We start from the raw sequence: 27428 nt of genomic DNA on the forward strand, positions 1-27428 counted from the left end.
CATTCTGTTTACAGAAGTGGGTGTGAGTGTGATTATATGTGCTTTCACTCTAAAGGTACCATACTGGCTGATTTTAAGTATCTTACTTCTGTTCTTTACCTGATTAGTTAGTTCTGTCTGTGTGTTCCTAGAAGTTAAGCCAGACCTAATGGATTTCTGTCCTTGAAGGTGGTGGTTTCAGATACTTTGGTTCTCATACCTTTTCAAGAATTTGTGTTTCATTGATATCTGCTAAGATCAATTTTACATTTGTGTCTCCCTTAAAAAATATATGTAGAATGGGCAGTTTAAAATTTTTTTTCTGTTTTGATACGTAAATATCTGATACCCGACCATGAATTAGTTGTTGGAAGCTTTTCCTGATGTATGGCAGATATTGAGGTATTGTAAAATGTCTCAGACTCTAGAAATTTGTTTATGATATTTGAAAGAGTAATCTCTGAGTTAAGCCAATGTGGTAGCACACATAGGTAAATCTCAACACTAGAGAAACTGAGGCGGAGAATTGCTTTGACTTCAAGATCAGGCTGGGCCACATACTGCGCCTATCTAAAAAAAAAACAGAAAAGGAAAGAGAATAATCTCTGCCTTTTGTTACATCTATCTATCTATCTATCTATCTATCTATCTATCTATTTATTATTTTTGAGACAGGGTCTCACATTGTAGCCTTGGCTGGCCTGAAACTTGCTATATAGACAGGGCTGGCCTTGAACTCAGAAATAATCTGCTTAGGTCTGCCCCCTGAGTGCTAAGAAAAAGGTATACACCACCATACCTGGCTGTTACTTTTTTATTTTTATGTTTAATTGAAATATCCTGAGGTCAAATGTTACCATCAGGATTCCTCTTTTCTCTATTAGGTATTTCTGTATTGTTCTCCATATTAGACCATTACATTTATCTCTGGGAACATTGAAATGAGTATTTTGGAAATCGGTATGCTAGAAATGGCATCCGACATGCATAGAGACTGTAGCTCCACGGTTCTCTGTCTTCCTAATGCTGGGACCTTAATCCAGTTTCTCACGCTGTAGTGTTCCCCCAACCATCAAGTTGTTTTCATTGCTACCTCATAACTACAATTCTGGCACTCTTGGGAATCATAATGTAAATATCTGATATGTGACCCTCAAAAGCATTGCACCCCAGTTTGAGTGCACCACTGCTTTAGACTGCACACTAATTTTAGAGGTTACTGAGGAAAACAGAGTAAGTATAGAAGCCCCACTTTGAGTTTGTTATCTGGCAAGGATGTAGTGAAGAGGCTATTTGAAAATGTAAAAAGGTTAGTGGATAGAAATGGGAGATAATAAAACCTAGAATCGCCAGGAAAATCATTTTTTATTAAGATTTTTTTATTCTTTGTTTTGTTGTTGTTGTTACTTGTTTTTCCTTTTTTTTTTTTTCTAATCCTACCATCATTGCTTTGCGTCTTCTCTACAGAATGACAGTGTGGACATTGTTGGTAAATACTCAGAACCATAATGAATGGAACTTGACAAAAAGCACGCAGAAAGCACTGTGCAGGATAGAGAACAGGAAGAAATGATTAGACTAGTCCAGAATGCTACAACCCCAGCTAATCCCAAGGGAATGCCTTTCATTCTACAACTTTCCCAGCTTTTAGGGAAAGTTGAGATTGCCATCCTGTTTTTAAATTCTTTTTTAAAAGATTAAATTTTAGTTGTGTTTGTGTCTGTGTGGAGATACGAGCACATAGATGCTGGTGCCCGCAGAGCAAGGAGGCATCACAGCCATTGAACATACAGTTGCAGGTGCTTCTGAGCCACTCATATGGGCCGTAGGAACCGACCTCTGATCCTTTGTAAGAACAGTATGCACTCATAATTGCTGAGCCATCTCTCCAGCTTCCCACCCCCAACCTTTTTTTTAAATTCAAGACAGGGTTTCGCAGGGTCTGGAGAGATGGTTCAACAGTTAAAGTTCAAATCTCAGCTTCCACAACTATCTGTAACTCCAAGATCTGACACCCTCACAGAGAAAAGTCTCTCTGTAACTCTGGCTGTCCTGGAACTCACTCTGTAGACCAAATTGGCCTGAAACTTAACGATCCAGCTGCTTCTCAAGTTCTAGGAATAGTGATATGAGTTACCACATCCAGCCCTTTAAAAAAAAACTTAAATGCAACAACTCATGAAGATACCTGCTAGTAGGTTTAGCCCATTAATATTAATATATTGTGTTATTGCAAAAATAAAGTGAAAAACACTTGGAGATTTCCTTGTGATTGAAAGGCTTTTTAGTGTTGAGATATAATTCATATAGTACTAACATTTTGATGCTTTAAAAATTGAGTGTATTGGGATGAGGATATGTCGCAGTGATAGAGTGCTTGCCTAACATGCTTGACGCCCTGAGTTTAAGCACTGGGACTGAAAAATAGCCACATCGTATCTTTTGAATATTCACTGAGTCCTGCAATCATCAAAATGATCGAATTGCTAAATATTTTAATCATTTAATCAAAAGGAAATGCTTTTCTCATTTCTTCTTTGTGAGACACGGTAATACTGAATACAGCTCAGGCTGACCTCAAACATACGATCCTCATGCCTCAGCCTCTTGAGAGCTAGGATTACAGGCCTGTACTTCCATAGTCAGCTCTTAACATCCCCCCACCTTTTTGATACAGGGTTTCTCTGTGTAACAGCCCTGGCTGTCCTGAAACTCACTCTGTAGATCAGATTGGCCTTGAACTCAGAAATCCACCTACCTTTGCCTCCCAGGCGCTGGGATTAAAGGCGTGCGCCACCAGGCCTAGTAGAGGTTTTAGAGTTATGACCCATAGTGATTAATAGCAAAGTAACAATTGAGACCCTGAGATCCAGTTTAATTTAGAGTTGGTCTGTTTTCCAGGGAATGCTGTAAACACACGGATATTGAAGTGCTTGATTCCAGAAACTCACATAGCAGAAGACTCTGTGCTTAAGGCAGTATCCTGGCTCTGTGTTGACAAGTGTTCTGGTAATATCAAGGTAATCTTTTTGGATACTTTGATGATAAGTCCTTCAGAAGCCACTTAAGGGCTAGCAAAGAAGAGCCACTTATGGAGTAATGGCAGTGGCCTTTTGTACATAACCTGTGGTTTCAGAACAATATAGCTTGATAAAAGGACCCTGTTCAAAAAGAAATTTTTATGACGAAATAAAAATCCATTATCCTACTTGGTGCTAGAAGCTTTTAAAATAACGCTGGGGGTGTAATTAACGTTCTTTTGTGACAATTAGTTACGTTTGTTTAAGGATAGTGTTTTTTTCTCTGTCAAACAGGTACTTTTTTATCGTTGGTTGGTTGCGATGTTTGACTTTATTGATCATAAGAAGCAAATTAATTCGCTGTATGGCTTCTTTTTTGCTTCATTGCAAGATGATACTCTGGTAAGTAAATATTGACCAGCATTGAGCTTCAAATACTGTATTTTTACATGTTGGCATGCCACCTAATGTGTGTTCTATACTTAAAGATCTGTTAAGAGTACAGAAGATATTGTACAGCAGACATCTTTGCTGCACTGTCTCACAGATTAACAAATCTGTGGTATTTGCCTTATATCTTTAAAGAAAATAATGCTACAGACAGAATTTTGTTGATTTAGCCCAGTGATTGCCATTTCCCCTTTTAAACCATATCAGAATTCTTTGGGTGACTTGGTCTGAATTTTCTCAGCACTGCAAACTACATCAAAGCCAATGAGAAGGAAAATATTATATTTCACAAATATAATTTGTTGCAAATGGACCGATTTTATTAAATAGCATAATTATTCCTATTAATATATTAATAATGTCAAGAAATCAACCTACTGGCCACCTAGAATATTTCCAAGGACAAGCAGTAGTTTACAGACCATGTAAGGCACATACCTAACTAAATTTCTCTTGGCTTTGGGAATGGAATTCATGCATTTATTTTATTTATGAAAATTCATGTTGTCATCCTTTTTCTTTCCTCGTACTGGGTAGGCATAAATTTATTTTTATTAGAGATTTACTTATGTGTATGAGTGTTTTGCTTACATGTATGCTTGCATAGTGCCTGCAGGCTTAGTGTTCACAGGGTTCAGAAGAATGTGTTGCATTCCCTGAGACTAGAATTATAAACAATTTTAAGCTGACATGTAGGTATTGGGAATTGATCCCATGTCCTCTGCAAGAGCAGTGAATGCTCTTAACCACTGAGCCATCTTTTCAGTCCCTAGATTAAAAGGATTTAGCTTTTTGTAGTTCAGTAGTACAAAAATGTAGCAAGGAAATTAAAAAAATCACATGAAGGTAATAACTCATAGTTAAATTATGAGGATAGAGATGGCTCAGTGGCCAAGAGCAGCTGCTGCTGTTTCAGAGGGCCTGGGTTCAATTCCTAGCACAGGGTGGATCAAAACTATCTTTAGTTTTAATCAACTTTAACTTCAGTTTCAGGGGATCAGGTGCCCTCTTCTGGCCGCTGCAGACACTGCACACATGTATTACATAGTTATATAATGCAGACAAAGCACCCTACACATTTTTAAAAAGTTGAATTATAAAAGATGACAAAATAAAAACATGAAGATAATAATTACTATACTATATTTGAAAATGAAATCATGCAAATCAGTGATTAGTGAAAACATAAAAGATGTAAGCATTGAGTCTGGCCTTGGAAGGGTGAATTGAATTTGGGATTTTTTTTTTTTTTTACAAGATAGTTTCACTATGAAGCTCTGGCTAGTTTGGAACTTTCTATGTAGACCAAGCTGCCCTTAAGTTTAGAGGTCTGCCTGCTTCTGCCTGTCGAGTACTGGTGTGCCACCATGTTCTGTGGTTTAGGGCTTTGACAGGAATAAATAGTGTTAGTTATGAGGGGAAGATTTCAGGCAAAGCTGTGAGGTGTAGAAGTTGGGTTTTAGGAGACTACAGATAGACCAGCCTGACTTAGTTGAACTTGGTATTGGGTGATAGTGATTGATAATACTGAGAAACATGGTTTGGGAATAAATTGTAGAGTTTTTTTTATTAGAAGTTGAACTTTATTTTATTTTGAGACAGGGTCTCACTACATACAGAAAATAACTAAGACAGACAGAAAAATAGTATATATAACTCTTTGATTTTTTGTGTAGTCATAGAGAAATGTATTAATCAGCATAGTCAGTTTTAGAACATGATCTTACTTAATTTACTATAAAAATTAAAGAACCATATAAAATGTGGTCTCTTATAACTGGCTTGTTTTTTTGTTATATTTGTTAAGGTTTATTTTATAATTTTTATGTGTATGTCTGTGGGGATAAATTCCATATGTATATGGGTGTTCTCAAAGGCCAGAACAGGGTGTTTTATCTCCTGGAGCTGGAATTATAGATGGTGTGAGCTGCCTGCTGTGGGTGCTGAGACTGGAACTTCTTCCAGAAGAGCAGGGAGTGCATTTAACCACCAAGCCCTTTCTTCGGCCTTCTTTTTAAGTGAAGCGTTTTTCCTTAATACTTTAAGGAATACATGTTTGTTTAGTGTGTGTGCACATGCATATGCCAAGGCACATGTGTGGAGGTCAGAGCACAGCTCGAGGGAGTTGGTCACTATTTCTACCATGTGGCTCCTGGGACTTGTACTCCTCTTGTCAGGCTTGGCAGCAGGCACCTTTTTTACCCATGGAGCCATTCTGCTGCCCCTTACATTTTATCTATTTTGTGTAGCTATGTTGATATGCATTCCACAACATGTGAGGAGGTTAGAGGGCAACTTGCTGGACTTGGTTCACTCTTTGCGTCTGTGAATCCAGTGTCTTGAACTCAGCTTATCAGGCTTGGCACCAGGCAAATTTACCTGCTGAATTGTTTTGCTTGACCATGACTGGCTCTTTAAAATGAGAACTATGTTTCTATATTTTTAAAAAGATTTATTTAGTTATTTTATGTATATGAATGTTTTATCTGTCCATATGTACATGCCTTATGTGTATGCCTGATACCCTTGAGGTCAGGAGAGGACCTGAGTTCCCCTGGTCCTGGAGTTAGAGTTTTGAGCTCCCATGATGATGGTAGGAATCAAACCCAGGTCCTCTGTAAGAGCAGTAAGTATTCTTAACCACTGAGCCCACTCTTCAGCACCTCTAAGTTTTTTTTTTCTAACTGACTACATTTGTGTAAATATCACCTAGCTCAACAAATGGAAAAAGACTCTAATAGGGTTTTTTGGATATGAAAAAAATACATTGTGTTCATAACGCATGTATGTGAGTGTGGGTACTTATCTACCATGGTAGACTGTATATGAATGTGGGTATGTATGTATCATGGTGGACTGTGCGTGAGTCTGGGTATGTATCTACCATGGTGGACTGTATGTGAGTGTGGATATGGATCTACCATGATGGACTGTATATGAATGTGGGTATGTATCTGTCATGGTGAACTGCATGTGAGCATGGGTATGTGTCTGTCATGGTGGACTGTAATGTGAGTGTGGGTATGTATCTACCAGAGTGGACTGTGAGTGTGGGTATGTATCTGCCATGGTGGACATGTGAATATCAGAGAACAACTTTCAGGACTTGGTTCTCTCCTTCCACTGTGGGTTCCAGGGATCAACTTGAGGTCATCAGACTCATGCTGCAAGCGCTTTTTACCTGCTGAGCCATCTCACTGCTGCTATTTTCTGGTTTGTGTGTTTGAGACGGAGTGTATAGTTCAGGATAGCCTTGAATTCACTATCTTTCTGCCTTGTTAAAAGTGTGGGGGCTGTAGGTATGAGTCAGTCATCATGGCTAGCAGCGGGGTTTAGCTTTTAAAAGTCATATTTCTTAAAAGTCATTTTCATAGACTTTGATAGGATTCTGACTGTGCAGTGACTCAGATGTGGCAGTTAAATATTTGCCATCAAGGCAACTAGAATGTATGAGATACATATGGATTTTTCCTTTCTAGATGTGATTAAAGGAGAATGTCAGATTCCCCATAATACCAGCCGGAGCCTCAGGCCAGCAATTGGATGGCATTCATTTTGTATTCAACATGATGAATAGTGTTGCTAATGGCTCATATCCTAGGGGTGTGAGGCAATGAATTTGTACTGAAATCTAAATTCTTTCTTCTTAAAATTATGTTTAGAGTCTATCTGAGTCCATTTCTAAGTACAGAAAAAGCAGTTTAGAATATGCTCTCCTTCAAAGTATAGGGTAATGACTACTAATATGCAAATTTGTGTAAAGACTATCATTGTGTTGTTTTTTGTAAAACTAGTGTGTTTATTATTTGTATGTATGTGTGTACATGTACATGCTTGTGAGTATGACTTAAGTGTGTGTGGCTGTGCACCCACCAGTGCAAGCATGTAAAGACCAAGGGAACTTCTGGAGTTGGTGTGTTCCTTCCAGTGTTCGGTCCAGTGATTAGGCTTGCACAGTCTGAGCTTTTCTCTGCTGGCCTTCTTTTCTATTTCCACTAAATAGTTGACTTTTTCTCTTTTTTCTTTTCTGAGATCAGCTCTGGCTGTTCTGGAACTCAATACATAGACCAGGGTAGCCTTGAATTCACAGAGATCTGCCTGTTTCTGCCTCCCAAGTCCTGGGATTAAAGTTGTGAGCCACCATGCCCAGCTACAATTGACTTTTTCACGTTTGATCATTGACAGCAAATATTGACAAGCAGAAGTAATGTTTACATGTGAGGGCCATACTATTTTAGTTACAAGTGTCATTTCAAATTAGCTATTGGCAATACAGGAAGGAATGTGAGTGGCATTCATCCTACCTGTCTGCCTGCCAGCCTGCCCATCCATCCATCCATTCATCTACCATCTATCCATCTGTCTATGACATGGTTTCAGGTATCTTACTTTAACTAAGACACTGAGATACAAAATTAAAACTTTTATCCTTGGGGTAGAGTGATGGCTCAGCGGCTAAGAGCACTTGTTCTTCCAGAGGACTCTAATTTGATTTCCAGCACACAACAAAGTGGTCACTTTAGTTTTAATTTTGTATCTCAGTGTCTTAGTTAAAGTTTGCATTGTGTGAAGAGACACCATGACCAAGGCAACTCTTTTCTTTTTCATAGCATTTTATATGTTTAAACAACAATTTATATGGCTATATAATGCCTTACTATTTTTCTACACTATTACTTAAATTTCTCTATTTTTGAAGCAACATTAAGATATTTTAATATACTTTTGCATATAATTTTGTTTTCAATTACCAAAATACTCTTTGTTTCTTATATATAACTTTCATTTTATTTTATTATTGTTTTACTTATTCACTTTACATTCCACTCACTGCCACCCTCCAGGTTACCCCATCCCACTGTCTTTCTCCCTTCCCCCCACTTCTCTGAGTGAATGGAACCCCCTGGGTATCCCCCCACCCTGGCACTGCAAGTCTCTTCAAGGGTAGGCGCATCCTTTCTCACTGAGTTCAGACAAGGCAGCCCAGCTAGAAGAACATATCCTATGGTTAAGAAACAGCTTTTGGGATAGCCCCTGCTGGAGTTGAAGACCAAGCTACACATCTGCTACTTATGTGCAGGGAGGCCTAGGTCTAGCCTGTGTGTGTTTTTTTGGTTAATGGTTCAGACTCTGAGAGCCCCAAAGGTCCAGGTTAGTTGACTCTATTGGTCTTCCAGTGGAGTTCCTATCCCCCTCTGGTCTGCAATTCTTCTTATTCTTCCATAAGAGTCCCCAAGCTCCATCTACTCTTTGTGGGTGTCTGCATCTGACTGAGTCTGCTGCTGGGTGGAACCTCTCAGAAGACAGCAATACTAGACTCCTGTCTGCAAATATAACAGGGAATCATTAATAGTGTCAGGGATTGGTGCTTCCAAGGCAACTCTTATAAAGGACAGCGTTTAATTGGGGCTGGTTTACAGTTTCAGAGGTTTAGTCCATTATCATCATGCTGGAAAGCATGGCAGCATGCAGGCAGCCATGGAGGAGCTGAGAGTTGTACATCTTGTACTGAAGATAAACAAGAGTAGAGTGGCAAAGCCCACCCCTACAGTGACACACTTCCTCCAACACGGCCACACGTACACCAAGTACACACCTCCTAATAATATTACTCCCTGTGGGCCAAGCATTCAAACATGAGTCTATGGAGGCCATACCTATTCACTTACTAAATGCTAACTAGTATTGAAAGGAATGTGTAATTTTTAAAGATTTTTTGAAGTTTTCATTGTATGTGTTATTGCACATGATGCTGTATTACATAAGGACATTGTCATACAAGGCTGTATTACATACTGAACATATTTCCCTCATATTTTCCTAACTTGCCTTTTTCATACTCTCCTGCTCCTTAATCAATTCCCTTTGTTCTCTAAACTGTTTTCCTTTTACTTTCAAGTCATATATGCATATATGATTTTGTGTATCTATGTAAAAAATATGTGAGCCACACATGAGAGAAAAAATGATAGTTGTCTTTCTGAGACTGGTTTAATTCTCTCAATATGATTCTCTTCTATTAGATCTACTTTCTGGCAAATGACATGAAAAATTCCATTGATTATAAACATCACATTTTTTCTAAGCAATTTTTAAAAAAATTTTGTTCAAAGTTGTCCAGATTGTTTTTATATTTTAAAACAAAAATTTTAGGCTGGAGAAGGGATGCCTCAGCAGTTAAGAGTTTTCCTTGCTCTTGTAGAGGACCTGGGTTTAGTTCTCAGCACCCACACGATGGCTCACAGCTATCTGTAACTCTAGTTCCAGGGGATCCAAGGTCCTCTTCTGTCCTGCTTTGGCACCAGGTGGACATGTGGTGTATATACATATATGAAGGCAAGTAGTCACACATAATAAAGATCAAGCAAAAGGCAAAACAGTAATTCTCACTCATCTTGTTGCCAACTGAAACAATTTCCTAAAAATATCACTGTCGCATACAGGTTTGAGCACACCTAGTCAGAAAGCATCCAACAATTCAAATCAGATCTGCAAGTGTGCACATGCAAAGATACATGCATTCATACATGTATGTGGGCATATAACTCACAAAGATGAAAAATGGAAAATAGTGTCTTGCTTCATGCAACAAGCCATAGTCAAACACAGATACATTAAAATCATTGTGGAGCTTACCTTTAAGCTATCTGTAAACAGTATGTATGTATATGTGTGTGTATATGTACACACACACACACACACACACACACACACACACACACACATACATACACTCACCAGGGAATTTGGTATTTAGATTTAGGTATCATCCTTCAGCGTTTTCATTAAGTGCCTGGAAATAGCTCAGTTCATTTAATCACTTGTATCCAGCATTTTTGATAAGGAAATTATTGTTCACTGATGGCCTGAAATTCTTTTACTTAGCATATGATTGACATTTGAGGAGGCTATGGTGTTATTTTATTTGAAATAACATTGTCATTTCTCATTGTTTTTATTTTAACAGTGCCCTTATGTTTGCCATTTGTTATATTTACTGACCAAGAAAGAGAATGGTAAGTGTTTTCACCCCAGCTAAATTCTTTCCACTATGCAGAGCCAGCATTTGTGTCATCCTTTATAAACGTAAATAACTATCTGCACTAGTTGCATGACAACACTCCTTTTCTGAAAATTGGTTTTCGAGTACTTTAATCTGAGAGTATCTGCACAGTGCCTTGACTGAAGAGGTATTTATATTTTGAATGTGTTGTGAGAAATTATATGACTCACATGGTGATTAAGTATGACTGACTTCTTTTGCTGAAGCAAAGGCTAAGAACCACTTTTCTTTCTGTTTTCTAGTCAAACCATTTCGTGCTAGAAAATTGCTTGATCTTCAGGCCAAAATGGTAAGTGCAGAAAAGACACTGGAGAATCCATTTGCACTTTGAGCTAGGCTTTAGAGACACAACGCCAAGTGACTCATTAGCTTGAAGGAACTCACTTCCTGGAGAACTCAGTCAACAAAATGAAAAATCGTAATCAAAGCTGAGAGTAAAGATCAGTGTTTAGAAAAAAAGATCAGTATTTAGAGTTCCTGCCTACCATTCCTGAGGCCTTGGTTCAACCTCCAGCACAGTATGTTAATTTTTACCAAAAAATGAGTTCAGTTAGCCATATGGTAAGTCCTAAAGGTATCTGCAATATTTGTTTTTCTAAAAAACTTGTATACATACATATTATGTCTGTGTGTATGTATGGGGTGTGTGCTTGAGTATTTTTATTACTTCTATTTCTTTATAGTCCAGTCATTGCCCCTCTCCTGGTCTGCCCTCCCCACAGTTCCTCATCCCATTCCTCCTTCCTGTCTTCAAGAGGATGTTCCCCGCACCCACCCTCTGCCAGGCCTCACCACTCCCCGAGGCCTCAAGGTGCTTCTTCTCCTATTGAGGCCAGACCAGGAAGTCCTCTGTTGTATATGTGTCTGGACTTCTGACCAGGTCCTGTATGCTGCCTGGTTGGTAGCTCAGTGTCTGAGAGATCACAGGGGTTCAGATTAGTTGAGACTGCTGCTCTTCTTATGGGGTTGCCCTCCTCCTCAGCTTCTTCCAGCTTTTCCCTAATTCTGCCCATTGGTTGGGTGTAAATATCTGCGTCTGACTTTTAGCTGCTTGGTGGGCCTCATGGAGGGCAGTCATGCTAGGCTCCTGTCTGTAAGCACACCATAGCATCAGTAATAGTGTCAGGCCTTAGATCTTCCCCTTGAGGTGGATCCCAAGTTGGTCTGGTCACAGGACCACCTTTCTCTCAGTCTTTTCTCCATTTTTGTCCCTGCAGTTTTTTTAGACAGGAACAATTCTAGGTCATAATTTTCGACTGTGGAATAACATAAAAGAATCAACAAAACCTGTCTTTCTACTGGAGTTGGACTCTATGAGTTCCCTCTCCCCACTGTTTGGAATTTCATCTGAGGTCCCTCCCTTTGAGTCCTGAGAGTCTCTCACCTCCCAGGTCTCTGGTTATATTCTGGAGAGTCTCTCCACCCCCTGAGGTTGCATATTTCTATTCATTCTGCTGGCCCTCAGGGTTTATCTCCTGTCTCTTCCCCCAATACCTGCTCATTTTCCCCTTTCCCCTCCCTCTGTCCTCTCTCACCCAGGTCTCTGCCTCACGTGATTGTTTTCTTTTCCCTCCCAAGTGGGAATGAAGCATCCTCACTTGGGTCCTTCTGCTTGTTAACCTTCTTGAGTTCCATGGATTGTGTCCTAGGTATTCGGTGCTTTTTGGGGCTAATATCCACTTATTAGTGAGTACATACTATGCATGTCCTTTTGGGTCTGAGATAGCTCACTCAGGATGATATTTTTTAGTTCCATCCATTTGCCTGCAAAACTCATGATGTCCTCGTTCTTAGTAGCTGAATAGTATCACATTGTGTAAATGAACCACATTTTCTGTATCCATTCTTCCATTGTGAAACATCTGGGTTGTTTCCAGCTTCTGTCTATCACAGATAAGGCTACCATGGACTTGGTGGAGCATGTGTCCTTGTAGTATGGTGGGGCATCTTTGTGTATATGCCCAAGAGTGGCATAGCTGTGTCTTCAGGTAGATCTATTTCCAATTTTCTGAGGAACCTCCAGATTGATTTTCAGAGTGGTTGTACCAGTTTGCAATCACACCAGCAATGGAGGAGTGTTCCTCTTTCTCTACATCCTTGCCAACATGTGCTGCCATCTGAGTTTTTGATCTTAGCCATTCTGATTGGTGTAACATGGTATCTCAGGGTTGTTTTTGACTTCTTTGCCAATTTGTATCCCCCCCCCATATCCTTTTGTTGTCTAATTGTTCTAGCTAGCACTTCAAGTATTGAATAGATATGGGGAGAGTTGGTATCCTTGTCTAGTCCCTGATTTTAGTGGGATTGCTTCAAGTTTCTCTCCATTTAATTTGATATTGGCTGTTGGTTTGCTGTAAATTGCTTTTATTATGTTTAGGTATGGACCTTGAGTTCCTGATCTCTCCAATACTTTTAACATGAAGGGATGTTGTATTTTGTCAAATGCTTTTTCAGCATCTAATGAGATGATCATGTGATTTTTTTCCCTTTGAGTCTGTTTATATATAGTAGAATATGTTAATAGATTTTTGTATATTGAACCAATCTTTCATCCCTGGGATGAAGCCTACTTGATCATGGTGAATGATGGTTTTGATGTGTTCTTGGATTCAGTTTGTGAGTATTATATTATTTTTGCATTGCTATTCGTAAGTGAAATGGGTCTGAAGTTCTCTTTCTTTTTTGAGTCTTTGTGTGGTTTAGTGATAGAGTAATTGTGGCTTTATAGAATGAATTAGGTAGTATTCCTTCTGTTTCTATTTTATGGAATAGTTTTAGGAGTGTTGATATTAATTCTTCTTCGAAGGTCTGGTAGAATTCCACACTAAAGCCATCTGGCCCTGGGCTTTTTTTGGTTGGGAGGTTTTTAATGACTTCTTCTATTTCCTTAGTGGATATGGGACTGTTTAGTTTACTTGCTCTTGACTTAACTTTGGTATATGATATCTGACTAGGAAATCATCCATTTTATCCAGATTTTCCAGTTTTGTTGAGTATAGGCTTTTGCAGTAGGATTTGATGACTTTTTAAAATTTCCTCAGTTTCTGTTGTTACGTTTCCCTTTTCATTTCTGATTTTGTTAATTTGGATACTGTCTCTGTGCTTTCTAGTTAGTTTGGCTAGGGGTTTATCTATCTTGTTGGTTTTCTCAAAGAACCAGCTTTTGGTTTTGCTGATTCTTTGTATAGTTCTCTTTGTTTGATTTGATTTGTTAGATTTTGGCCCTGAGTTTGGTTATTTTCTGCTGTCTACTCCTTTTGGGTATGTTTGCTTCTTTTGTTATAGAGCTTTCAGATGTGCTGTTAGGTTGCTAGTGTAAGATCTCTCCAGTTTCTTTACCAGGGCACCTAGTGCTATGAATTTTCCTCTTAGCACTGCTTTCACTATGTCCGATAATTTTGGGTATGCTGTGTCATCATTTTCATTGAATTTCAGGAAGTCTTTAATTTCTTTCTTTCCTCCCTGACCAAGTTATCATTGAATAGAGAGTTGTTCAGCTTCCATGTGTACATGGGCTTTCTGTTGTGTTGTTGAAGACCAGCCTTAGGCCATAGTGGTCAGATAGAATACATGGGATTAATTCAATATTCTTGTATCTGTTGAGGTTTGTTTTGTGCCTAATCATATGGTCAATTTTGGAGAAGGTATCATGAGGTGTTGAGAAGAATATATATTCTTTTGTTTTAGGATGAAGTGTTCTATAGATATTTGTTAAATCCTTTTGGTTCATAACTTCTGTTAGTTTCATTGTGTCTCAGTTTAGTTTCTGTTTCCATGATCTGTCCATTGGTAAAAGTGGGATGTTGAAGTCTCCCGCTATTATTGTGTGGGGTGTGATGTATGTTTTGAGCTTTAGTAAAGTTTGTTTTATGAATGTGGCTGCCCTTGCCCTTGGAACATAGATGTTCAGAATTGAGAGTTCATCTTGGTGGATTTTACCTTTGAAAAATATGAAGTGTCCTTCCCCATTTCACTGAATAACCTTTTTTTTTTTATTTCACTGAATAACCTTTGACTGAAAATCTCTTTTATTGGATATTAGGATGAAAATTCTCACTTGTTTCTTGGGACCATTTGCTTGGAAGACTCTTTTCCACCCTTTTACTCTGAGGTAGTGCCTATCTTTCTCATTGTGGTGTGTTTTTTGTATACAGCAAAATGCTGGGTCCTGCTTCTGTATCTAGTCTCTTAGCTTATGTCTTTTTACTGAGGAATTGAGTCCGTTGATATTGAGAGGTAGTAAAGACAGATAATTGTTAGTTCCTGTTATGTTTGTTGTAGTAGGTGGCATTATATGTATGTGATATTCTCCTTTTGGTTTTGTTGTTAGATGATTAATTTCTTGTGACATTTTGGTATAGGTACCTTCTTTGTCTTAGAGTTTTCCTTCTAGAATCCTTTGTAGAGCTGAATTGGTAGATAGATATTGTTCAAATTTGGTTTTGTTATGGAATATTGTGGTTTTTCCATCTATGGTAATTGAGAGTTTTGCTGGGTACAGTAGTCTTGGCTGGTATTTGTGTTCTCTTAGGGTCTGCATGACATCTGTTCAAGATCTTCTAGCTTTTAGGGTCTTTGTTGAGAAGTCTGGTATAATTCTGATAGGTCTGCCTATATATGTTACTTGGCCTTTTTTCCATACAGCTTTTAATATCCTTTCTTTGTTCTATACATTTAGTGTTTTGATTATTACATGAGAGGATTTTCTTTTCTGGTCCAATCTTTTTGCAGTTCTATAGGCTTCTTGTACGTTTATGTCCATGTATTTCTTTAGGTTGTGGGAGTTTTCTTCTATGATGTTTGTTGAAGATGTTTTACGGTCCTTTGAGCTGGGAATCTTTGCTCTCTTTTATTCCTATTATCCTTAGGTTGGGTGTTTCATTGTGTCCTGGATTTCCTGGATGTTTTGGGTTAGGAGGTTTTTAAGTTTTGTATTTTCTTTGACAGTTGTGTCAATATCTTCTAAAGTATCTTCTACGCTTGAGATTCTCTCTTCTTTTTCTTGTATTCTGTTGTTGATACTTGCACTTGTAGCTCCTGATCTCTTTTCTAGGTTTTCCATTTCTAGGGTTGCCTCCATTTGTGTTTTCTTTATTGTTTCTACTTCCATTTTTAGGTCTTGGACTGCTTTGTTCAATTCCTTCACCTGTTTGATTGTATTTTCATATATTTACTTAAGGTTTTGTTTCCTCTTTAAGGGCTTCTACCTGTTTACCCGTGTTTTCCTGTATTTCTTTCAGTGACTTATATCCTCCTTAAAGTACTCTATTATCTTCATGAGATAGGATTTTAGGTCAGCCTCCTGGTTTTCAGCTGTTTGTATCTAGGGCTTGCTCTGGTAGGAGAACTGGGTTCTGATGGTGCCAGAGTATATAGGCTTCAGTTGCTTATGGTCTTGTGCTTGCATCTCACTATCTGGTTATCTCTGGTGTTAACTGGCCTAGGTGTCTCTGTCTGGAGCCTGCCTCCTGTGTCCCTGGGTTGCTGTAGGCCTCCTGGTAGACCTGTGGCCCTGGCTGCAGCAGATCTCCTGGGAGGCCTTCAGACTGTGGGGTCTTCAGATGGGCAGACAAACTGATGGTCTGCCCTGGCGGAAGGTGCAGGCTGGAAGGGCTGTATGTTTGTGAATGTATTGGAGGTGGTGGTATATGTGCAGGACAGAAGACAACATAATGTGTAACTTTTTAAATACTGCCTGCATTTTTTAGACAGGGTCTCATTGTTCTAAAATTTACCACATAGGCTAGGCTGGTTGGCCAGAGAGTTTCAGAGATCTACCTGTCTGTCCCTCTCAGTCCCTAGCGTGGTGATTTCAAGCATATGCCCCCCCCCTACTTTTTTCTATGATTGGGCTCAGTTCATTTATGCTTATAAAGCAATCTTTATACTGAACTTTTGTCTAATCCCTAAATATATTTTCTGGGAAAACATTCCATTCCATGCCTGTTTTCTCAACACGTAGGAAGCAGAGGCAGAAGGATTATTTGGATTACACAATGAGCTACTATCTAAAAATAAAACAAGCCCAGCTCAAACACTGTATTGAGTTTACAGGGTCAGAAGATGTCTTCAGCATTGACTAAACTGAACCATTTTCGTTTTCTAAACAATTTAATTTTAGTTATAAATAATCAACAAATATATGAAAAAATCTCCAGTATCTTTAGCCGTAGGGAAATACATATCACTACTACAAGGTGGTCATTCCAACTTCAATAAGTTGGAATGACTATTATCAAACTTTCCCACCCACAAATCAATTGTTAGTATGAATAAAGGGTGCTGGTTTTGCTCATTTGTTTGAAAGTCTTTAAAAATCACATTTATTTAGTTATTTAGTTATTTGTATGAGGTGGGTGTGGATGTACACATGTGGACACTACATGCCATAGCTCACATGTGGAGGTCAGAGAGACAGTTAGAGGAGTCATTTTCCCAGTTCTCTCCTTCCACCATGTGGGTCTGAGGTGCAAACCCAGATTTTCGAGCTTTGCAGGAAATACTTTATCTGTTCTCTTGCCAGACCTTTTGGAACCTTTAAAATTACCTCTCAAAGTTATTGTACAAACTAAGGGGTTTAGTTATGGTATTTTAGTATATCATTGTACCATTGCTCTCTTCTTTTTATTTTCTCTATCACTGGTGATTTCATGTCACATCCATATGCATATGCACATATATGTCCATGTATAGAGAATTCTACCTAGAGTCTACGTATTAGAGAAGCATGAGATATTTTGTTTGTCTTCTCCCTCAAATTAGCTCTCTTTTTCCCCTTATTTCACACCTTTGTCCCCTTCATAGGCTTCATTTTAATTTCGTGTCATATATATATATATATATACACACATACATATATATGTGTGTATATATATATATATATACATATATGTGTATATATATATATATATATATACATATATATGTATATATATATATATATGTGTATGTATATATATATATATATACACACACATACACACACACACACACACACACACACACACACCACAGCACACTACAGCTATATCCTTTTGAGCCCGGGTCTGTCCATGTAGCCCTAGTTTTCTTAAAATGTGCTCTGTAGACCTGACTGGCCTTAAACTTTTTGCCAGTTTTCCTGCCTCTGCCTCTCTATTACTGGGATTACAGGCATATGCTATTGTGCCTGGCTGATATATTTATATTTAATTCTAGATTCCTCATAGAAGCAAAAACATTACATTTTTCTTAGTCTGGCTTATTTCATTCATTATAATCTCTAGTTCATCCATTTTCAAATTATGTAATTTTTCTTCTTTTTGGGTGAGTAAAACTCAACTGTACATGTTTGTCACATTTTCTTTATCAATTGACCTTGATTGACATCTTGGTTCCATGTTTTAAAAAATGTAAAATGTATTTATTTTATGTATGTATTTTCCTGCATGTGTGTGTATATACCACATGCATGCAATGCCCACAGAGGCCAGAAGAGGGAAGCAGATCCCTAGAATTAGAGTTAAGAAGCAGCTGTTAACTTCCATGTGGGTAGCCCCGATGTCTCTATAGTCCCTTGGTTACATATTTTTGCTATTGTGAATAGCAATAAACATGTATGCATAAGTATATCTCTGATACCTGATTTAACTTCCTTCAGGTATATGCCCACGAAGTCAGTTCTATTTTTAGTTGAAAAAAAGGAATTTATTTATTATTGGTTGGAATTTAAATTCGTACAGGCATTATGGAGAGCATATGGAATCCTACCCCCCTCCAAAAAAGAAAACCCCTAAAAATAGAGCTACCATATGATGTAGTATTCTGGGTTCACATGGAAAGCAAATGAAGTCAACATAGCAAAGTGGTACTTGTATTCCTTTACATATTGTGACATTTATAGTGTGCATTAGGTAAGATAGACTCAGCTGAGGTACTTGTTTATAAATGACTGGATAAAAAGGATATTATAAATATGTAAAATGGAATATGTTCAGACATAAAGAAGAATGAAGTCTTCTTGCAGCAAATTGGATGGAACTAGAAGACATTAAAGTTGAATAAAAGGAGCCAGACACAAAGACTAATATCACATGTAGTTGTTAAAAAGTGTCAGTGTTAATATGGAGTATTAATGTCAATTGAAGGATGTATTAGGGGAATACAGGGAGGTAGGACTATTGCAATAGTCAACAATGCAGTCAACAGTGTAAGTTGTATTAAGCTGTTGTATTAAATGATCTCATTGAACCCAGTTAATATTATATATACATATAATGTTAATAAAAATAAAAGGTTAAAAATAAAATTTAAGACGTTTTGGGCAGGGGGTGTAGCTTAGTTCGTAGGGTGCTTACTTAGCAGACACAAATATCTGATTCAAATCCCAGAACCACTTAAAATTGAACAATATGGCATATACCTGTAATCCTGGCATTTGGGAACTGGAGACAGGTGAATCAGCAGTTAAAGGTCATTTTCAGCTACATAGCAAGTTTGAAACCAGTCTGGGTTACATGAGTGTCTGTGAGTAGAATACAGTCATGTTCCGTGTCATGTTTTAGTTAACAGTTGACCACATACAATGGTGTGTATCATAGAGCCTACCATGTAAAGTTAAGTAGATCATATGGTTATTGTAGTTTGCCTACTATTGCTTTGATTAAACACAATTAAAAAAAAAAAAAAAAAAACAAAAACAAAAACAAAAAAAACCTTTCTGAGGAAAGAGTTTGTTAGCTTACAGTTTATATAGTCCATATTGGGGGAAAATTAGGGTAGGAACTGAAGCAGAGGCCATGGAGGAATATGGCCTACTGGCTTGTTCCCATGGCTTTCTTAGTCTGCTTTCTTATACAACCCAGGGATGGCTCTGCCCATAGTGTGGTGGGCTTTCCCATATCAATCATTAATCAAGAAAATGCCCTATAGTCTTACAGGCAATCTGACCAAAACATTTTCTTTGAAAACTAATTTGTTTAAATTATTTATGTATATAGCTGTTCTGCCAGTATGTATATCTGTGCACAGTGCTCATAGAGTGCTTGTGGAGGCCTGAAAAGGTGTCACAAGTCCCCCAACTGGAGTTACATATGGTTGTGAACTGTCATGTAGGTGATGGAAATCAAACTTGGGTTCTCTGGAAGAACAGTCTGTGCTATTTAGCCCTGGAGGCATTTTCACAATTGAGATTTTTCTCTTCCCAGACAACTCTCGAGTATGTTCCAGAGGAAGGATGTTTATACAATAATGAACTCACTGACAATGCATCTCTCATAATACATCCCCATGATTGTTATGACTATTGTATTTCTCAGTGTCATTTGCTGTCTTATTTTGTATAGTATTCAATTCAGCAAAATTGTAATGTCATGAAAAGACTTGGTTACTTACTTAGTTTTTGAATGATACGCTTTTCTTTTTCAGTAACCCGCTGTATTAAAGGTAGGCATCCAGCAGCAATGACTGTTTTCATTGTAAAGTCAATCAATCAATTACCCCTCTCTGTATGTTTGTGTGCATGTGCACTCATACACCGATTGCATTATAGATGTGTGAGTGTGCATGTGCTATGGCGCGCTTATGGAGGTCAGAGGACAATTTGCCATAGTTGGTTTTCTCCTACCATTCAGGTCCCAGGAGTGAACTCATGGCATCAGGCTTGGCTATATAGTTGCCTTTACTTAGTGAGCCATTTTATCGGTCCATATCCACCTTTTTTGAGACAGAGCCTCTTCACTAGTCTGAAACTTGTCAAGTAGGCTATGCTGGCTGGCAAGTGGCCGGCTGGGGCAAGTCAACCCTAGGATCTTCCTCTGCCTCTGACTGACTCTGCCTCTGTAACACTGGGGTTACAAATGCATACCACCACACATGACTTTTTAAAACTTGGCTTCTGAGGATGGAACTCAGGTCTTCATGTTTGCCAGGCACGTACTTTGTTGACAGCTATTTATTTGCTCAGGTATGAAGTTAGTAGTTTTGAAGGATTATTTTGGTTGTATCAAGCTGTTTGACTATTGTATGCTAGTAGAGAGGGCAGCTGTAAAGATGGAATAATCAACGGCAGCCAGTACATGAAAAGTGGATTACAGTACACATTACAGGCCTTCAAACTGAAGTTTTCAGGATATATGATGATCAAGTATTCTTGTTAAATTAATATCTATTCTGTTCTGTTTTTCTTAACTTTCACTCTAGATCCTACTGCCTGATGTCTAATTGAAAGATGAGCATATTCTATCTATCTATCTATCTATCTATCTATCTATCTATCTATCTATCTATCCATTCACATTTTGAGATAGTATCTTGCTGTATAGCCCTGGTTGTCGTAGAACTAGCCATTTCAACCATGCTAGCCTCAATCTCACAGAGGACTTTCTACCTCTACTCCCCCTTCCCGAGTGCTGGGATTAAAGGCATGTGCCAGCACACCCTTGCTACTATTTTTAAAAACCTTATTTGTTTTATATGTATGGGTATTTTGCCTGTGTGTATGTATGTGTACAGTGCCCAAGTAGGCCTGAAGAGGGTGACAGAGCTCATGGAAGTAGTGTTACAGACCCTGTGAGCTGCCCAATGTGGGTGCTGGGAATAGAACCTGGGTCCTTTGCAAGAGTATCAGGTGGTTTTAACAGTTTAGCTATCTCTCTAGCTCCAAAGATTAATAAACATGGAAGCTTAAGTAAATTGCTATTCTGAATAAGCCATGGTGTGCTCGCAACTATGAGTTGTGAGACTAAACTACAGGCAGAAGAGTTGAGAAAATACACGGAAGAAGTGATTTAAGGAAATACCAATGAGAAGATTATCCATTGGAGAAGTTTGTTTTAAGATTGTGGATATAAATTATCTGGTTACTCATTTCCTTCCTTCCTTTCTTTGTTCATTTTTTTCTGATACAGTGTCTTATTTATTGCTGTTACTAAAAGCACACTTGGGAGGAAAGGGTTTATTTCATTTTACAGTGTGTAGTCAGGGAAGTCCGGAGCTGATGCAGAAGCCATAGAGGATCCTTGCTTGCTGACTTGCTTGCTCATCATGGCATGCACAGCCTTCTTTTTCATGTACCACGGGATCACCTACCCAGGGCTTGTCCTACTCACAATGGGCTAAGCCCTTGAATATAAGTCATCAATCAACAAAATGCCCTCCACAATGGCTTGCAGGACAATCCTATTGAGGCATCTCTCAGTAAAGATTCTCTCTTCCCAAATGACTTTCCCTTGTGTCATGTTGATATGAAAACTAGCCAGCACAGTTTCTCTGTTTTTAATCCTGCCTGGCCTGGCACTGTCTATGTAGACTAGGCTGGTTCTGAACTTAAGGTTTCCATTTATTTCTACTTCTGTTTCCTGACTGTTGGGAGGTGTTTGCCACCATACCAGGGTGGCTACTCATTTTCATACTTCCTATAGCTTCTTTTTATAGTTCTGTCACCTTGTAAAATGAGAGTCTGAAGGTTTAGACTTGATTTATTATTCCCTTTTGTTTAATATTAGCACTTAGTTTGCATCTGGCCACTGAATTGAAAAATGAAAAACTCTTCCTTTATTTCAGGGAATGCAGCCCCACCTCCAGGCTTTGTTGTCACTGTATAAGTTCTTTGCTCCTACATTGATTTCTGTATCTTTGCCATCAAGAAAGAAGGTAAGGGGTTGCTGGGGGAGAAGTCCTACAGTTTGTTTATTTTGTTTTGTTTGGGAAAGGATTATGGTGTGGTAACTCAGGCTGGCCTCTAACTCATCTTCCTTCCTCAGCTGCCCAAACGCTGAGACTCCAGGTTTGGACCATAACCTTGGCAAAATGCATTGCTTTTCATGAAGTTAATTTAAAGATTTGAGCTTAAACATTAAATGGATTTATAAGAATATAAGTATTTCATAATCAATATACATTCAGTTAATAATTTTAGACTCAATTGCTCTGATTCCTGAGTATCTAATCCTCTTCTCTTTACCTAAATGTATAGATCTTTTTTAATAATTCAAAAAATCTGTGGAGTTCAGCTCTCCTTGCTGTGAAGCTAAGGAACCGAGGAGCTTTTCCAGAACCTCTAAAGCTTCCATTAGGTCCAACTACTGGCTGTTCTCTAAAAAGAGTAAGTAATCTAACGTACCAAAGGACTTGTGGCTTTAAAATATGGTAACCATCCAGATGGTAGTGATCATAGATATTTAAATAGATTTTGATAATCTAGTATTCTGTGCAAACCACATCTGAACTCCTGTTAAGTGAAACATCTTAACAATCAGATTTTACAGATTTATTTACTTTTTATCTATTTTTTTTTGAGATTGTATTTTTCTAAAACGTAGCCTGGATGGCCTGAAACCTGCTGTGTTGACTATGCTTGGCTTCTGCCCCCTGAATGTTGGGATTAAAAGAGTCTACCACCATTTCTGACTTGCTTTTACCTCTTTTAAATTGTCTTTTTGGTGCATTGATAAATTGTTGTATTATCTTTTCTCCTTTAGAAATGGAATTCTCACTCAGTTATACCAGCGCTAAATTCTGCTAACAAAGAATGTGGAGGAAAGCAGATGAGTCTGTTTGATTATCTCAGCAGTGATCGATCACTTCCGCTAGAACAGCTTCAAAGTTTCCCTCAACTGTTAGAGAACATTCATTGCTTAGAGGTATGTGACAGAAGCAGATGCTCATTCCGGTTTTCTGTTTGATCTGGAGCCGCTTTGTTTCAGTACTTGGAATTAAACTCAGCCTCGCACATGCTAGGGAACTACTCCACACTGAGCCTTATCCCAGACCCCATACCCTTAATTTTTGTTGTATGTTTCCTATATGGTGTTTTACTTCTTGCTGTAACATACATTTCCTATACTAACTGGTAACTTGTTTTGTCTTTACAGCTACCTTTTCAGATGAGCTCAGTGCTAAACAATTCTCTGCTACTTCACTATATTAATTGTGTCAAAGATGAGTCGATCTTACTGAGGCTCTCTTATTGGTTGAGTCAAACATTACAAGAAGGTAAGAATTGATGCTCTAAAGCATTAGGTAAATTAGAGTCAAAGAAGATGGTAAACAGATTTCTTATTCTAAATTACAAATTCTAGAGTTTTATATTTTTGTATATTTATAGAAATGCTATGATCACTTCTAGTAATCATATATTCTGAACATGAATACTTGTGGTGTTATCATTTTAAGACAATAACAGAGGAGTGGTGTTAAGCAAATACTACTCTAAGAGCATCAGAACTTAGCAGATGACTGGTCTTAGTCTCAGAATTCTTTGAATTCCTAGGAACTTGCAAGAATGATTAGATTAATGTTAAGCCAACTGAGAGAAAAACAATTTACAAGACAAAGTATCACTTTTTTTATTGTATAATAGACTTGATTCTTTCTGGTGACCAACATGGTCATGTGTACCAAATCAAGTCCTGCCTCTAATAGCACATTGGTTATTAGCAATTGTTTCAATTGGAGAGCTAAAGGTAGTGACAGTAAAGAGGCTTTCATGTGCGCCCTAGTAAAGCCTGACCACTTTCTTGCCATTTTTCTCTTGGAATTTCACTATCACAAGTATTTATTTCTTGGATAAGCAACTTTTGACTATTCACATCTTTGCAAGCAGTTTTAGTCTCCATAGGTGATTATTCCTTCGATTTAGAGTCTTTTCTTTACAAGAGATTTGATACAATTCTTTCTTTCTTTCTTTCTTTCTTTCTTTCTTTTTTTGTTTTTTTTTTTTTTGTTTTTGTTTTTTTTTGTTTTTTGAGACAGGGTTTCTCTGTGTAGCCCTGGCTGTCCTGGAACTCACTCTGTAGACCAGGCTGGCCTCGAACTCAGAAATCCGCCTGCCTCTGCCTTCCAAGTGCTGAATTCATTCAATTTTTAATTTTTAAGTTCCCACTTATATTGTAGCTTATATTCAACTCACACTATTTATTTTTAACCATGCATTTATAGTCACTTGGGTTTCTGTAACATGAAGTTAATATTATTCACTGTAAGTGAACTTTTCCAGTGTTTTTCCTGTAAGCTTTCCCCTGTGTTACCATGTTTGCTGACTATCACTTCCAAATCTCGGTTGAAATCTACAGTGTCACTCAACCAGGTTATTTGAATCTTACAACTTTTCAATTTGTCATTTCTTTGTCACTTCAGAGTAGTCATACATATATTCTGTATCATTTTTATTATTGTCTGACCAGATGCTTATATTTATGATTTCTTCTCTAGAATGTGTGTGGTATAATATGAATAGTTATGAACAAGAAAAGGAATTTATAAACTTTCTGGACATGCTCGTCAATGTGCAGTGCTTCTTACAAGTAAGATTCTATTTGGTTTCTAGTGATTCCATCATTCTTAAGATTTGTTTGGATGTTCATTACAGTATTTTCTTAAGTATCTGACATTCTTCTTTTTTGGAGACAGGGTTTTATGTATCACAGATGTACACCTGATATTTTACAGTATTGGGGGTCAAATCAAGGGCCTTGTGCATACTAAGCAACTGTACCGTACCATAAGCCCTGGAATCTGGTGTTATCAAGTTTTATTTTTATTTACTAATTTTTCTTATTAGTGGCATCTTTTAAAAATAATATTTGCTCAAATTAAAATTTAGAGAGCCAAGTTGGACTGATGTTTATTTTTTGTACTATTATATTTGAAGAAGGAATAAGTTTAAATTTTTAAATACAATGGAAGTTTCTATAATTTTCAGAAAACAAATGATTCGATGCATTAAATTAATTGAATTATCCAGGACTATAAATCTTACAGGGTTACTACTGGTGTTCTTTTTGGGGTGGTTGGGGCAAGTGCTGGCAATCCAACCAAGGGCCTTGTGCATCCTAGGTGAGCCCGTATTCTACCACTATTCCATATCCTCAGCCCATGGCTGGTGTTCTTATTAATTAATTAATACTTTAATAGGGCCTCATTAGCCCAGTCTGGCCTTGAAATTACTAAGTAGCTGAGAATGATTTTGAACACCTGATCAGATCATCCTACCACCACACCTTGAATGCTGGGACAGGTGTGCATGACCACATCCAGTTTGGGTGGTTCTGGACATTAGGCAAGCACCCTGACTAAGCAGCTCCAGCCCATAACTTATGATCTTTTTTTTCAAAACACTTTATTTATCAGTATTTGTATATACATATATACTTATACATGTATACATATATAAACAATAATTAAATAATAAGATGTATTTAAAAGTATGGGGGGTTGGGGAGAGTGGGAGGAAGGAGAGAAAGGGGAAAATTATGTAAATATAGTGCTCATATATAAAATTCTCAAAAAGGAATCCAGTTTTTTAAAATGTTCAACAGATTAATTAACATTTTACAATATGAAAATAAATATGACCTATAATTATGTTGAAGGACATTGTAACTCATTACAAACTTTGGAGTTTAAAATGAAATCAATAAAAATTATTTGACCCAGCATACTAACAAAACCCACAATAACGTTTTATAATTCAAAGTATTTCTGAGAACAAGAAAATGGATTGGCAGGAGCTAAGTCAGCAGAGCCAGGGGGACACTGTGTGTTATTTCTTTTTTCTTTTTTTTATTATCAAATCATAATTTTTACTTTTTAACATGGGTTATAAACACGAAAATGCAGGATGTGGGGACATTGTTTAGATGGCCTTATGCATCTGAAACAACTATAGCACAAAATGAAATGGTTGTTAGAGACTTTGTGATTCTATACAAGGTTTTATGATCACCATGTATTTCAGGAGGGATTTTACTCCTGTGAGGTATTCCTGTATAAAAGCCTGCCTCTCTGGGATGGCTTCTCTTGTCGGTCACAGTTCCTTCAGCTTCTGGCCTGGGTCCCATTCAGTAGCTTCTCTGGTATGTACCATGAAAACTTATCAGTTACTTTTCTTCTGCTGTGATTTAACACCATGACTGAGACAACTTAGAGTTGATTTTGGTTTATAGTTTCGGAGCGTTAGAATCCATGACAGTAGAGCAAAGGCATGGAGTTAGGGCCAGGAAGGTAGGTAGGACTTTCCTCTTAAAGCATAAGGATGGAGCAGAGAGTGGATTAGGAATGGCGCTAGGCTTTGAAGCCTTAAAACCCACCTCCACGGATACACTTCCTTCAGCAAGCTGAAGAGTTCTAAACCTACTTGAATAGTGCCACCATGTGGGGACCAAGCATTCAAACATCAGCTTATGGGGTACATTTTTATTGAAACCACTACAACGCGAACTTATTTGATTCTATGTAATATGAGAAATTTAAAGAGTTTTGAATACTCTTCTATTTTCTATTTCCTAGAGGTGAAGCCACTTCTTTTTGATCATCTAGCACCTCTCTTCTTTACATCAACAATTTATTTCAAGGTAAAAAACAAAACACATCTGTCTCATACTCAGGAAAAAAACATAGCTTCTGTTAACTGGTTAAATGATGATATGTAATTCCTAACTGGAATTCTGGCAGTGACTTTCTATTTTCTTTCGTAATTCTGTAACAGTTGTGTGTGGGAGTGGGGGGTGGGGGTATATGTCTGTGTGTCTGTGTGTATATGCTTGTGAGGGGTGTATGTGTGTATGCATGTTTGTATGTGTGTGTGTTTGTGCACATTTACCACAATGCATGTGTCTATGGCATGGAATTTTACCTGTCCTCCTTTCCTTTCCTTCCTTCTTTCCTTCCTTCCTTTCCTCTTCCTCCCTCTTCTCATCCTCTTTGTTATCTTTCTCCTCTTCCTCCCGTTCAATACAAGGGTTTGCTAGGTATGGTAGCTTAGACTTGCCTGGAATTTGTTCCATAGACAAGGCTGGAATAGCAGCAGTCTTTCTGGCCCTTGCTTTCCCAGTGTTGATAGTACCACACCTAGCCAGTGAGTTGACTTTGTAACTATACTATATTGTGGAATTTAAAGTTAAAGTGCATAGAACTTTCTGTTTTGAAAGCTGGGTCAC

The 27428-nt window shown here is 37.9% G+C and overlaps 1 protein-coding gene across 1 annotated transcript in view; it reads left to right on the forward strand.

Moving 5' to 3' along the window:
* The window catches only part of Cenpi (centromere protein I), a 54059-nt gene that overhangs the window by 5444 nt on the left and 21187 nt on the right, over window positions 1-27428 (forward strand). Inside the window, exons 5-15 of the mRNA XM_034485321.2 lie at window positions 2881-2999; window positions 3294-3401; window positions 10417-10465; window positions 10755-10801; window positions 22054-22143; window positions 22466-22594; window positions 22971-23132; window positions 23364-23484; window positions 24703-24794; window positions 26228-26345; window positions 26779-26843. Of these exons, the coding sequence (XP_034341212.1) occupies window positions 2881-2999; window positions 3294-3401; window positions 10417-10465; window positions 10755-10801; window positions 22054-22143; window positions 22466-22594; window positions 22971-23132; window positions 23364-23484; window positions 24703-24794; window positions 26228-26345; window positions 26779-26843 (1100 nt within the window). The remainder of the gene's footprint in view (window positions 1-2880; window positions 3000-3293; window positions 3402-10416; window positions 10466-10754; window positions 10802-22053; window positions 22144-22465; window positions 22595-22970; window positions 23133-23363; window positions 23485-24702; window positions 24795-26227; window positions 26346-26778; window positions 26844-27428) is intronic.

Source organism: Arvicanthis niloticus, chromosome X (genome assembly GCF_011762505.2).
Source record: "Arvicanthis niloticus isolate mArvNil1 chromosome X, mArvNil1.pat.X, whole genome shotgun sequence".
NCBI lineage: Eukaryota > Metazoa > Chordata > Mammalia > Rodentia > Muridae > Arvicanthis > Arvicanthis niloticus.